Source organism: Hoplias malabaricus, chromosome 1 (genome assembly GCF_029633855.1).
Source record: "Hoplias malabaricus isolate fHopMal1 chromosome 1, fHopMal1.hap1, whole genome shotgun sequence".
NCBI classification, from domain to species: Eukaryota; Metazoa; Chordata; class Actinopteri; order Characiformes; family Erythrinidae; genus Hoplias; species Hoplias malabaricus.
Genome location: NC_089800.1, coordinates 49,627,980 through 49,642,068, shown reverse-complemented (window position 1 = coordinate 49,642,068; position 14,089 = coordinate 49,627,980). Strand labels below are relative to the sequence as shown.

The 14,089-nt window shown below is 38.3% G+C and overlaps 1 protein-coding gene across 1 annotated transcript in view; it reads right to left on the bottom strand.

The window, feature by feature from the left end:
• The window catches only part of cog6 (component of oligomeric golgi complex 6), a 33,691-nt gene extending 19,929 nt beyond the window's left edge, over positions 1-13,762 (bottom strand). The window contains exons 1-4 of the mRNA XM_066678889.1: positions 13,587-13,762; positions 11,950-12,093; positions 11,762-11,833; positions 11,180-11,238 (exon numbers count right to left, since the gene is read on the bottom strand). Coding sequence (XP_066534986.1) covers positions 11,180-11,238; positions 11,762-11,833; positions 11,950-12,093; positions 13,587-13,724 — 413 coding nt within the window. The 5' untranslated portion in view covers positions 13,725-13,762. The remainder of the gene's footprint in view (positions 1-11,179; positions 11,239-11,761; positions 11,834-11,949; positions 12,094-13,586) is intronic.
• Between the last annotated feature and the right edge of the window lie 327 nt (positions 13,763-14,089).

The window sequence follows — 14,089 nt, the reverse complement described above, 5'->3', positions numbered from 1 at the left end:
CAAGAGGGAAAAAAACATGTGTCTTCCATGGGCACATGGATGTATGGTGTCAAAAAGGTTTAACACAACCAGACTGGGTGGGATGGAAAAAAGTAATAAATGTCACCCAGTGATGTAAATCATAACGTAAATGACATGCTCCGGTGGAACAGCACCTCCCTGGAGCTAACAAGGTAAAGGTCATTCCAGGGATGTGATGAGTATATCAGCCCTATGCAGACTCAATTAAGCTAGCTAGGGTTCATGAGCTGCCAAACATTCTGACTGTTTAAAAGTCCATAACAGCACAGAAAAAGTCACTTTGTAAAGTGTGTGTTTCAAAACAAACTCTGTTCAAAGTTGGTATATTCACTAAAGTCTTGTTTTGTTCTTTTTAATTATGTGAAAAGCAGCATTTGTTTGACTGCCAAGAACATTCATTCTTTCATCCAATTATTCAGTGTCCAGTTTATTTCATAACTATACCCACATTCACCTTTCTCTCAGAAGATTCACAGACTGGAAGTGGGTTGCCCATTATGAAAAGAAACAAACTGTAACATCAGGCTTGGTAAGCACAAGATTAAAACAACCCTGGGACTATTTTTCTGCTCTGGGATGGTCGATAAATATACAGGGTGGGCCATTTATATGGATACACCTTAATAAAATGGGAATAATTGGTGATATTAACTTCCCTCTTTAAATTTCTTAACTTTCTTTGTAGCCCATATACCACACCATACCATCAAGATGTGCAGCACCTGAAACTACGGATACTGGAAGCCTGTGCTAGCATTTCTCCTGTGGTGTTACTATCATTGTGTGAAGAATGGGAGAAGAGGGTTGCACTGACAATCCAACACAATGGGCAGCACTTTGAACACATTTCATAAGTGGTCAGAAACTTGTAAATAACTCATGAAAGAATAAAGTTACGTTAAAACCATGTGATGTGTCACATGACCCTCTTCCCATTGAAAAAACAAAAGTTGGATCCAAAATGGCCGACTTCTAAATGGCCACCACGGTCACCACCCATCTTGAAAAGTCTCCCCCCTCCCATATACTAATGTGCCACAAACAGGAAGTTAATATCACTAACCATTCCCATGTTATTAATGTGTATCCATATAAATGGCCCACCCTGTAGTTTGATAAGGCTTTTAATACCAAGATATCTGCTAGAAAACAGAATGTGCTGCTGTCTTGCTGATGATGATCAAGAGTTCTGGAAGTGTTTGATGGTAACTTTATTTTTATTTTTGCAGTGAGGTGAAACCAGCGTTCAGACACCTTTATTAAAAATATATTCAGTTAATACACTGATCAGCCATAACACTTCTAGAAAAGAAAGAAGAAGGGGGGTGAAAAAATGTCCACAGTGAAGCATGGGAACATACTTCACAGAACAAAACATGAACTGGAACACAATCCATCTCATCAGCCAAGAAAGTGAATCTGAGTACACTGACATTTAACCAAGGCAAACATACTGCCAAATTATCTTGATTTGGGTGTTTTTGTAAGCTTAAATTTGCTTTAAACTTATAGTAAACTTTGAAGTGGCCGTACATGCACTGAAAATAAACCACATGCAGATAAGGGTCTGAATATTTGCTTTTCATCACAGTAGAGCTATTTATGCAGAATATATGGACTGAAAAACTGTGGTTCTGCTATATTTTTAAAGGAGTGTCTGAGAGTGTAATTTGTTTGATAAAGCTCTTGCTACACAAAGGAAAAAATGCCAAATCAATTTTCCACAATTACTGATAGCAGAGTCATTAAGAATCTTACACATTAAAGAACTGTGCACCTGAGTCCCCTCAATCAAACACAGCAATTATCAAACTCAACTTTCTGGGCTTGATGAAAACAAGAAAAGAAAAGGTTAATCACCCCATATAGCCAGACGGCTTAACAGATAAATCTTCACAGATCCCAGTTCAGTTCTAATGAGTTTTCTTAATTACTGACATTCATTTAAAACTGTATGAGTGGGATATTTCTAGAGACTTAAAATGGGTTTGCGTGTCCCATTCTAATCAGCTGAGTGAGATAAAGCACTTTTCTTCAGTCTTTGTTTTCATTCATTTCACTAAATACACCACATATGTGTTTACTGTTTCAGTGAAATTCTTCAAGACAAATACTAAAAAGACCTTGACTTAATATTACAGACCCACATATGCCTCCAGAACTACCTATAAAATACAATTCTATTACCATTATATCTTGAATTAAGGAAATACTTTGCAATACATGTGTGCATTCATCTAGTAAATTCATTAAATACTGGCCTGCATTGTTAACCAGTTTTAATTTGGTTGGCTCATGTTTTATTTAACCTTTAATTTAACCAGGCAAGTCATTAAGAACGCATTCTTATTTACAATAACAGCCTGGCTAGTAGCAGAAGCTGCTTGAGGGAAAGAGTGTACCTCAATAACAACAAGAAGAACAAACACACACACGTCAGTCCCCTGATTCACATGAACAACTGAAAGATCAACCAAGTGAAATGTTAGTTTGATCGCATAATTCTAAAGTATATGGTTTTTTCAAAAACAAAATATATATAAAAACATTTAAACTGAAATCTAATGTAAAATGTGAAATCCATCGAGTCCCAGACATGTAAGTAAATAAGTTTCTTCTTCCTAAAATATCTTTTCACGTTGCAAGGTTGCTATGGTAGCAAAGTGACATCATTAATGTTTTGTTCATTGCTGTTTAAATGTCTCTAGCCCTTCACTCTGGTGATTTGAGGATGCTGAACAAAACAATGAGGCAGACTTCTTTCTGTTTTTCCAATGTGGCATTGATAGCATCTCTCAAAGGATACCGACTAAACGACAGCAGCCATGATCAGTGAAGAGTGGCTGATATTTTAAAACCTGTACATTTCTACATGATACATCACAAACTGGTCATATCTGAAAGAACTTCCGTGCAAAAACACTTACTGAACTTCGGGCGAAGTTCTTTATTTGGGGAGGGATGAGTAATGAGCTATAAAGTATAGAGTCAAAAGTCGCAGGACACCCTTTTATCTGAATACACCAACAAGAAATGGGTGAGGGGCCTATCTTCATTATCTGTAACCACTTATCCAGTTCAGGGTCGCGGTGGGTCTGGAACCAACTCGGAATCACTGGGAACACAACCTGGAGGGGGTGCCAGGCCTTCATAGGGTGACACACACTCACACACACCTAGGAACACTTTTTGAGATGCCTATGCACCTACCAATGTGTGTTTTGGGACCATGGGAGGAAACCGGAGCACCTGGCGGAAACCCACGCCGACACAGGGAGAACACACCACACTCTTAACAGACAGTCACCTGGAGCAGTAATTTAACCCACAAAGCCCCTCAACAGGCTTAACGTATTTGTGTCTTTCTTAACATCACACTTCCTTAGTGTGGTTTACGACAAAATACAACTTACTTTGAACAAACTATCCTTTGAAAGAGTCATTGTGGTTGATTCTGTTTCTATACAAGACATCATTTAACCATGCATTTATTAGATTCTATTAACAGCGTTAGCTTACTAAAAAGTTTTTTCCACAGTTGAGCAACACTGATGTGAGCTCCTATTACTGGGGTCTATACATTCTCCAGATAGTTAGGATTTTTGCTATGAGCTTTCTCACTGGATGTGACTCAGCATGCAAAGTCTTAAAACAGAGAATGACACCACATGGGTCAATGTCAAATGTGCACCATTGTCATTAAACAAATGCAGGTTTTCATGAGAATTTCAATCCATCTGTTCAAGTTTCATTTTACATTTTCAGCTTTCTCTAACAAGCTATTACATTTTCTCATATTTAATTAAGTATTCTGATATTTTCATTCAATTATCTCGTGTCTTATAGATCTTTGGTGAAAGGCTTCTCATGCAATAATTAAACATCTCACATGACTTACTAATAGGAAAATAAATTCAACTTTTAATAACCTCTCCCAGCAGGAACTCCCACACACATACAAGCATTCAAAGTCAAACCAAGGATACTAAAATTAAAGAGTGCTCTCACAGTTTAATAAAAAATAATAATAATAAGGTGTGTTCAGTGTCCTCGCCAGATCACTTTACTTCAATTATTTAATTTTGACCTATGGCATCAGCAGCTGTTCCATTGAGGCTCTGGGACAATCTGGCAATCATAAAGTGATTAGTCAGTCAAACATCAGTCCTGCTGAGGGACATTCAGTTACCTGCTCATCTGAGAAACACAGCAGATCCTTTCTCTGGCTTCTAAAATCACCCAATGCTTGTATTAACCACTGACAATATCTTAACATTCTGCTGCAACTTCAGTTGATCACAATCACAAACCCTTATCTGATTAAACTATCCACTCCTTCTTCTTTTGGTCCCTCCTGCACTGTCCATCAAATGTTCAAACGACGAAAAGTCTAGTTTCATGTCATGGGAAAAAGTTTGGAATACATTTTCTATCCTACGCTTCAGTGAACATGCTCGCTCATGCATCTGTAATTAGACGCAAGGCCACGAAATCAAACAAGGGACTCAGAGACAGCCTGATGAAATATCCTGATCAGCCATCCATGGTCAAAACAAAGTTATCATTCTACAAACAGCACGTCCCTTCACTTCTAAACATATGTCTGACACTAGTTTCAAAAGCCTTTCCTCTGATCAGAAACTTCATGCTCACGAATGAGGGTGAGAGTCACTTGACGCACAAATATACAATACTACTGAGCCATAATACATTCATTCGTTCATTGTCTGAAACCGCTTATTCCTTTTGCAAGCAAAAAATAAATAAAAAAAGTGTTACATATAATTGCAGTGCAATGAAAAATCATTAATTGTCCATGTTTGTCAATATTTTATTTAAACACAGCAGCTGCCCTTCCCGCCCTAACAGGAGTAGTACAGAAGAAGGAAAATCCTTATTTTTTAATGGAGGTCAGTGTAAAAAGATTGTATTCCAAGTAATATTGGAGCATCTCTATTGGTCCTTTCACACAATGATGGACAGCTACAAAATAAAAGTTTACACTTTGCTCACTCCACATCATTCTGGTTTATTTGAGTGAAACAAAACAGCATCTAAGAGACATCTTTGTAGAAGAGCTCTTCCAGTTGCAGGCTTTGACCAAGTGGAATATAAGGAGTGGCCCTACTACAGACGTCAATTAAGAGTTTGAAAGAAAAATTACATTTACATTTTGATGACTGTGAATGGTGCCACTGAGCTCCATTGATATTGATATACATCGCTGAGCAAATATGAGCTAGGTATTTAAGCACATGGCATAAGATTCACATAATAACATCAAAGCCCTGTTAGGAAGCACTTGTGTGCAGTTGTGACCCTTACATCCCCCTAATGATCGCTGCTTTCAAAGGAGAAGCAAGAGCCAGAAGCATTGGACAATCAATACTATCAGGTGCCTGTCTGTTTGCTTGTCCTCAGCCTTCTTTGTTCAGGGCTTTTTTCCCCCTCTCTCCTCTCATCACAAGCCAAAGCTTTTGAGTTCCTTTGTGCAATGCTGGTGCTAAATGCTAACAAATGACACTACGGCATTGAGTGATGGGAAAAGGTGGGAGGTAGACAGAGGATGCGAGACACGTTCTCGTCAACATGAAATGCTCATTTGTCACAGAGATCAGGGCCGTCTGAAATGTTTTTGGAAGGGACAAAAGAAAACAGCGAGTGTGAAATGCCCTTTGCAAGTACAACATTTCTGAAGGAAGCACTGAGCGTATGAATAAAATAGGAAAAAAGTTCTCTTATACAATATAGTTTACTAAACCTTCTGGCCAATAGGTGACATCATTATATAAACTAAGTAGTGAAATGAAAGAAACTGACCAGTGAAAATAGATTATGTGGGCAACGGAAAAGTCAATACAATACAATTATCATTTAACTAAATAATCATAGTAGAAACAAAACAAAAATCTGAAATAAAAATGGATTCATCTAAACAATGATGGCCATAACTTTTCAGAAATTCTAAAAACCTTTACTTGTAATTGAAAGCCTTCAAAAAATGTTAATAAAAAGTTCATCTTTTTTTTTTTTTTTTTTTGTCTACAGTTTATTCCTGAGGGTGGCACGGTGGTGCAGCAGGTAGTGTCGCAGTCACACAGCTCCAGGGGCCTGGAGGTTGTGGGTTCGATTCCCGCTCTGGGTGACTGTCTGTGAGGAGTGTGGTGTGTTCTCCCCGTGTCCGCGTGGGTTTCCTCCGGGTGCTCCGGTTTCCTCCCACAGTCCAAAAACACACGTTGGTAGGTGGATTGGCGACTCAAAAGTGTCCGTAGGTGCGAGTTAATGTGTGTGTGTGTCTGTTTTGCCCTGTGAAGGACTGGCGCCCGCTCCAGGGTGTATTCCCGCCTTGCGCCCAATGATTCCAGGTAGGTTCTGGATGCGCTGTGACCCTGAACTGGATAAGCGGTTACAGATAATGAATGAATGAGTTTATTCCTGATTACTCAAGACCTTTTAATGAATTTATTTAAGTTGAGTTTAACTGAGTAATTGTGACCACCCTTGAGGAAGAGAGAACACCAGAAAACATTTGCTGAAGCAAGCTAAAGCAAACCCCACCACCGCTTTTCTTTGCTTTGCACCTCCACAGCAGGGTAATTTTGTGCATTCTCGAAATGCCATGTCATGTTCTTCAAAAATAGGCTGCGAGTGTCCGGAGAGGTCAAAATAAAAAAGGTCAGCAAGCTGGTCCATTTCATCAACCACAATACAAGGGCTGTCACAAAAAGAACCCTCAAAAGGTCAGCTGGGACTGTGCTTCATTGTAGGAAAGTCCAGCAGAGATATCCAAGAGCCTAAAGTCCAGCTGAGATATCAGAAAAACTACTTTCTGTAGGGCCTTTGTCTCCAAGTAAGTTAATGAGTAGTCTGTGTCCTTGTCCGGCATCTTTGAGGCAAAAAAAAATGTCAGGGAAGGTTATAAAGCAGCCAGACTGGCAGGAACATTCCCATCTGGCTCTGTGCACTGTGGAGGCATGGATGAAAATATCACTGAGAGAGAACTGCTCCCAAAGGGACGGAATGACAATGTCAATAGAACCAGAACATGCACTCCATGTCTAAGGAACACTCTGTTTGATTTTGTAAAGGACACTGCACCAAAATTGTTACTTTTAGTTGTTAGAAGCAACTCTTCCACCACAAAAAAAAAAAAAAAAAAAAAAAATAAAAAAAAAAATCAAAACCTGATCTAAACTAGCAACTCTGAGACCCAATGAGACAAAGACCAACCACTGACAGAGCGCCATCAGAAACTTAAACCAACACAAACACACTGGAACCATTAGTGATTGCATCCATCACCAACACGTCACTGAAGAGCAGGTCATCTGCTGTCATAGTTGAAACTACAGTCAAAAGTCAACACTGTACATGACCTGTGTCTGCTTTTATGCAATGTGATGTTTCCACAATAAAAAACATTTATTTGGAATTTAAGCAGACCTCTTATAGCAAGCTTTTTTGGGATTCATCCATGGCAAACATAACGAATTACCAAGTGTACTGCATGGCCTAAAGGTTATAGAAACAAGTTTGGAACCTTAAGGTCGCTGGCTCCATCCCCACAAACCTTTTTTTTTTTATTTATTTATTTTTTTTAATAAACTTTCAGCCTGTTATGAGTAGGGAAATCATAGTGACATGAACAATAACTTGAATTCTATGAGTCAAAGTTTATTAGATTAAATACAAATATTGTACAATATCAAATGGTTTTGAATCTGCGCAATTACAAATACAAATACAGAAATTCTCATTTTGTATCAAAGGGTTATGAGTGTAAAAAAAAGAGGCAGTTCAGGAGACCTGGGAGAGCAATTCACCCTCTCAGGACCAGCATATTTGCCATTTCTTGAAAAACAATATCCATTTATAAGGACCACATACAATGTCTGTTGTTTTTTAGCGCATTGTTCTCAAGGTCTGAGGCTGGGGCACTGATGCATGGATTCAAAAGCTGACCAACACATCTGTTGGACACAGCTCAGGCTGATGTGCCAGCGGCCCAAGCAGTTGTGCAAGGTCAGAGACACGGGAAAGCCACAATGCTTTCAGCTATGTTTAATCACTCAGCCTGTCTAATTCAGTCTCGCCAGATCCAGCAGTCATGACATCTCTGCTTAGATCACTACTATTTCACTCTCATGCTCAAGCCATCTTTCTCTTTCTCTGTCATTGGCAGTGGATGAGGCGCGACATTCTGCTGAGCGGCTGTGTCACCTCCGCAGCAGCCCCCTCTCTCCAATCAATTCCACCCAAATGAGTTTTATTGGCAGTCACTCAATGGTCATAAACAAGAGTGCGGCACCAGTGAGGACCATAAAACTGATCTGTGGGTGGCAAAAGGTGATGGAAATGCTCCGGCTGAGGACATCAATTCATCACCTGCTGTCTCTGTGCCCTGTCCTCATGTCCTCAGGCCCCAGAGGAGTACTTCTAATAGCTTGCCATTCAACTGCTCAAGTCAGATCTGAACACAGAACTCCTGCCACAAAAGGCCCATTTCTTTCCTCTGTGGTCCAGGGGGAGATGATGTTGTGTCTACCACTGTCTGTGTTATCTTCTGGAGACCAAAATAAGCTGAATTTAAAATGAGCAGCAAACAAGAGATGAGACTATTAATTACATATTCTGCACTGAATTAAGTCAGGAATGAAACTTCCAGCGCTGGCTCATGAATCATTTATTAGAGCTCATGAGAAGTCAAATTTCTCAATAATCTAAGAATCTATGGAAGTTGATTCATATTCCCCACATGTACCAACAGAATATTGGAGCAGCCCAGAGGCTGGCTAAGGATACAACATAATGTCTGACGAATAATTGACAAAACAATTTCAAGTAATGCTTGATGTCAGAAAGACAAAGATCTTAGGAGTAGAAAACAATGCAATTACGCTCAGGGGAGTTTTCCCATTTTGTTGCTCGACCAACTACAGAAATAGAATGAGAAGTGATGACAATTATTCGTGCACGGTGGTGCCGCAGGTAGTGTCGCAGTCACACAGCTCCAGGGACCTGGAGGTTGTGGGTTTGAGTACTGCTCCAGGTGACTGTCTGTGAGGAATTGGTGTGTTCTCCCTGTGTCTGCGTGGGTTTCCTCCCACAGTCCAAAAACACACGTTGGTAGGTGGATTGGTGACTCAAAAGTGTCCGTAGGTGTGAGCGATTGTGTGAGTGAATGTGTGAGTGCATGTGTGATGCCCTGTGAAGGACTGGCGCCCCCTCCAGGGTGTATTCCTGCCTTGCGTCCAGTGATTCCAGGTAGGCTCTGCACCCACCGTGACCCTGAACTGGATAAGCGTTTACAGATAATGAATGAATGAATGAATGAATGACTATATAAGACATTGCCATTGTACTGAAACTGCAATTCAGCTTGCAGTGTCTAAAGTTTGGTCACTTGAGCAAATAAAGGAACCTCTTACCAATAACCACACTGATAATGCAGGGAGATTTAATTTGCTGCAGCATTTATCTATTTAAATCTAGAGTAGCTGACCTATAACATGGAACATGAATATTTGACATTTTCACTGATAATTTGCTCAAAAAGTCTTTGATTATACTGTAGTCTGTTTAGGAAAATTCACTGGCAAAACTGCAACAATTAGTATCTTTATCGCTTTTAAGAAACTAAATATTAGAATTAAAATAAAAGGCGATGTGGCCCAGTGATAAACATGCTGTTCCAGCTTTTTTCAGTGTGTTCCAGGCTTCCATTTCTAAATGTGTTTATATTTAACCAATAGATTTATGTTTGTCATTGAAAAGACAGAAAACCATTTGTCTTTTTTTTGTTACACACAAGTTTTCATTGCAAGTTTCTGAAACCCCATTTCTGTAAATGAGGTTTATAAATTATTTCTTCCCTTCATCTTTGTTTACTTTCAAATATTCTAGGCATAAGCAATCAACTGATTCTCCCCAATTTATATATAATTAATGGCATTTTATGTTTACAGACAGAGGGACATCATCAGTTTTTAATAAATGTACAAGCTCCCTCTTCTTGTTCTTCCAAGTGACAATCTGTCATATTTCTTTTTTGGTGGATTTATAGGCCGTTTTCAGTCAATTAACAGCCTCTTACATATATTTTAAAGCACTTACTTCATACTGAGGTAGAATCACGTTTTTCACTCAGCTCATTTGTTTTGCAGTTAAATGTTAATGACTGTTACCAAGCAAAATGTAATTTGAATTCCTATTGAGAATACTCAAAACATTTTTGTAACTCAAACAGAAAACAAAATATGAATAAATATCATTTCAATTTTGCTGAAGAATTTAAAAAATATTTAAGGAATATTATAGCATTTATCATTCAATTACTGCAATTTGAAAAGTGTCAAAGAAAGTAGAATGCATCAAAAGTTCTCCTCCCTTAATGGGAATATATCATCAAATAGAGATTATAAACAAATAAAAATAGCTGTATTAGGTTTTTTGACTATTGCCACTAATGTAGCAAATGTACAGCCATGTAACAAAAGAGACATATCGTTAAGATTTGTTGGCTGTTTCCATGTTTTTAATATCTGAAACTATTTATACCAACAGACAGGTTTAATATTAGATTGTAATTTGGCAGTCCTCTATGTACAACAGCTACATGGCATGTTTACACTGATTCTTTACCGCCGCTGTGTCTAAAGAGTTGAAATATACTTTGTAATCTCATTCAAAATCAATGCATGAAGTGTTTCCAATTGCACTGGTTAACAACTAGGTATATACATAATACAAAAAACCACAAAGTAATTAGCTTCAGGATGTTTCTTTCAAGGCTCGGACTGTTGGGGCCTAGATCTAAATCTGTATATTACAGCAGCTTTAAACAGTTTAATCTTTAGCTAATTAAGCATGTGCATTCTCCATTCACCTGTTACAGCTGTGGTGAATGTTAAAGAGACATTGTCTTTAGTTTGCACTTTGCTTGAGACGGCATCACCATTTGTTTTTCCTTTAATCATTAGCTGCCTCACTTTTAATCTTCAGCTTCAGTAAACATCACAGTTTAATCTTCAATTTCAGAACCCTCTGCTCCAAACACTGTCATTTCTTAAACTGATTGTCTTAGTATTGTGGCTTTGTTAGATTTAGATCTATTTATTTATTTTTGACTGAACTATGTAGATAACATTTAAAAACTTACTTTTCTCCCTGTAGTTTGTTGGTTTTCAAGATCAAGTCTTGGGTTTGTTCCTTCACTGCCTATTGCAAGCAAACAAAATTCAGTTAGCACATAAGAAGCCAAAGAACAGCTTTCTTAAATCCTTACTGTCATCATTTGAGTCTTAAAAGTGGCTTAGATTCAACTCTACCCCTTTACATTTGATAAGTTTACATGGCTCTATTAATATACAACTTGTCCCTGTCTCTGTCTCCAGCCCTCGCCTGCAGAGTCACCATAAAAGTTGATGGGATGGGTTCCATAGCTTTACAGTATAAGAAAGCCAGGCTGAATTTCCCCGTTTAATTTCCCTGTATTTAGTACAAAGTTTCAAAGAGGAAATATTCAGCAGTGCCAGCCAGCATCAAGGTGACTGCTGGAAATGGAGTGAGGGCTCTGTTCAAACCTGGGAGCCATGTTCGTTTTGATTTTAAGAGTTAGTTACTTGTACATGGATTATAGATACTCTTAAACTAAACTAAATTAGTGGAGTTTTATCACAAAAAATCAGTATATTTTTAGGCTTAGAATTTTTGTTTTTAATCAGCTCAAACAAAAACACACCTTTAACCTATTGGTCATTTCTTCACAACAGGAGCTCATGGCCTGAACATCTTCATGTATACTCTCCAACTCCTAGACACAGAAAAATAAATACATTTTGAGACGGTAGATTAATGGTATGTTATACGACACCAGCCATTACATAACATGGAGAATGAATTTCGGTTTAACAGCTATATTAGTTTTACCTCTTTCACATCTTTAAATATCCGTACAAATTCTTCATTGATGGCCAAACTGCGCTTCTCGATGTCACCCCTCAGGTTTCGACGTGTACGTAGACTGTTCTCAGTGAAGAAAACAGAGAGAGACTTCAAAGCTTCCAGCATCTCCTACAAATACAGGTACAACATATGTAGCTTCTTTGGGTAGAGGCTTATTCTGTATTACTCGGTAAACATGGTTGATTTCAGACAATATTCAATAGTGCAACAAAAAAAAAAAAAAAATAAAAAATCATAGTCTAAATCATTTTACTGATACAGCTGGAGCAAACTTCTGACTTTTTCCAAGAAGCTTGTCACTACTAGCCACTAATGTTACAGATATACAGTAACATTTTAGTGCAGTTCAATTACTGCTTACGTGCCTGAGTAAAGTTAAAAACATTAATATGCAATTTTTACGAACATATAATTATCACCCATAGAGTTCAAGCTAAATCTTGGGGTTTTGGGGTAAACATGTGGGGTTTTGAACCCTGGCACCTATATCCAGAAGAATACTGATTTAGAATTGTAATTTTATAATAAAGTATTGTTCTAATTTAACAAGGAAATAATGAATGTGTGTAAAAGTGTTTCATTTCCTTCATATAAACGCACATGGGCTTTTGTATATGGGCAGCAGGTGAAAGGCTGCATTATTTATTTCAGAGCACATCTGTGGCATTCATTCTTTTAAAGCATCAGAAAAATTCTATCAAAAAAATCAATTAATTTTATTCTATTCTCATTCTGTTAGATGGTAATTATTTAGGAAAACAGAGACCATGGTGGTGTAGTACCTGGCAAAAATATATATATATATTTAGTTTTTTTAAGTTATAGTTAATGTGTAGCTCTGGCCATTTTGATTGTTATAAAATTATAGTATAGTAAGCCCTATATTAAAGTACAGTAAGCCATACAGGATATTAATCACTCTGGATTAGTAGGGGACTGGGCTCCCACTACAGGCCAGAGGATTTGTTTTAATAAAGTGGTCAGGTCATCATTAAAAGAGGTTTAGTAAACAAAGTGTTGACTAGAGGGGTATAACCCCCCCATGCATTGGTTTGCAGAGCAGTGGAACTGTTTTCTCTGCAGAGAAGGAACACTATTCTGTGTCTGTGGTTTGTGCTGGATTGGTGTTTGTGATCCAACCATTCAAAACTCCCAGCAACACTGCTGTGTCTGATCCACTTGTACAAGAGCAACACTCACTATCAGACCACCACCATGTCAGTGCCACTGCAGTGCTGATAATGATCCAGAACACCAGTGATGAACAGGGAGAAATAGGGCTGATACTGTATGCAGAGCTACACATGGATTCAAATCTGTAATAGTGGAGCTAATACAATGGTCAATGAATGAAGAACATTAGAGTATAGAACAAGCTAAACACATAGCAGAAAAGATAAGGAAGTTAACGTTAAAATATAGATATAATGAGCTGCGGGAATTAGTCTAAGTGTTAGACTAGACGCTGTGTTTTCACTGCGTGAACTAAATCACTCTGAACATCAATATTATCATATCTAGCTCTTGTTGAGTAAATTAGCTCGCAGGCTAACGTTAGCTCATGTTTGACGTTTTTGTACGAGACAGACATGCTCACTGACCTTGTCGTTGTCCAGCCGGGTTTCCAGGATCTTATGGAGCTTTCTGGCCAGGGGGTTGTTGTTGTGCGAGGAGACATTTGCGTTGTTTGAGACCAAAGCTGGGCTCTCAGCTGAACTTTCTACTTTAGTGTCCGCCATTATAAACAAACCACGTCACCCAGCACACCGCCGTAATACAGCCCCACCACAACACACTGCTGCGTGATTAGTTCCGACGCAGATAAGTTAGACATGCAACTGCTCTGTGTAACGTTACTGTAAACATTGTTTTTAAAATATGCCCAAACGAATTCTACATAGACAATGACATTTTTGTTTTCAAACTTAAATTAAAGCACGTCAGGAAAATTAATGCATGAAAACCAAAGCTCAATCCCAAAAGAATCCTTCCTGCTGTATTTGTTTGGTTTTGACTTCTGCATTGGAATAGTGCACTACATGTCCAGCTAAAATTTTGGACACGTGACTGAATATCAAACGAACAATTCTTAGACCTATTGAAT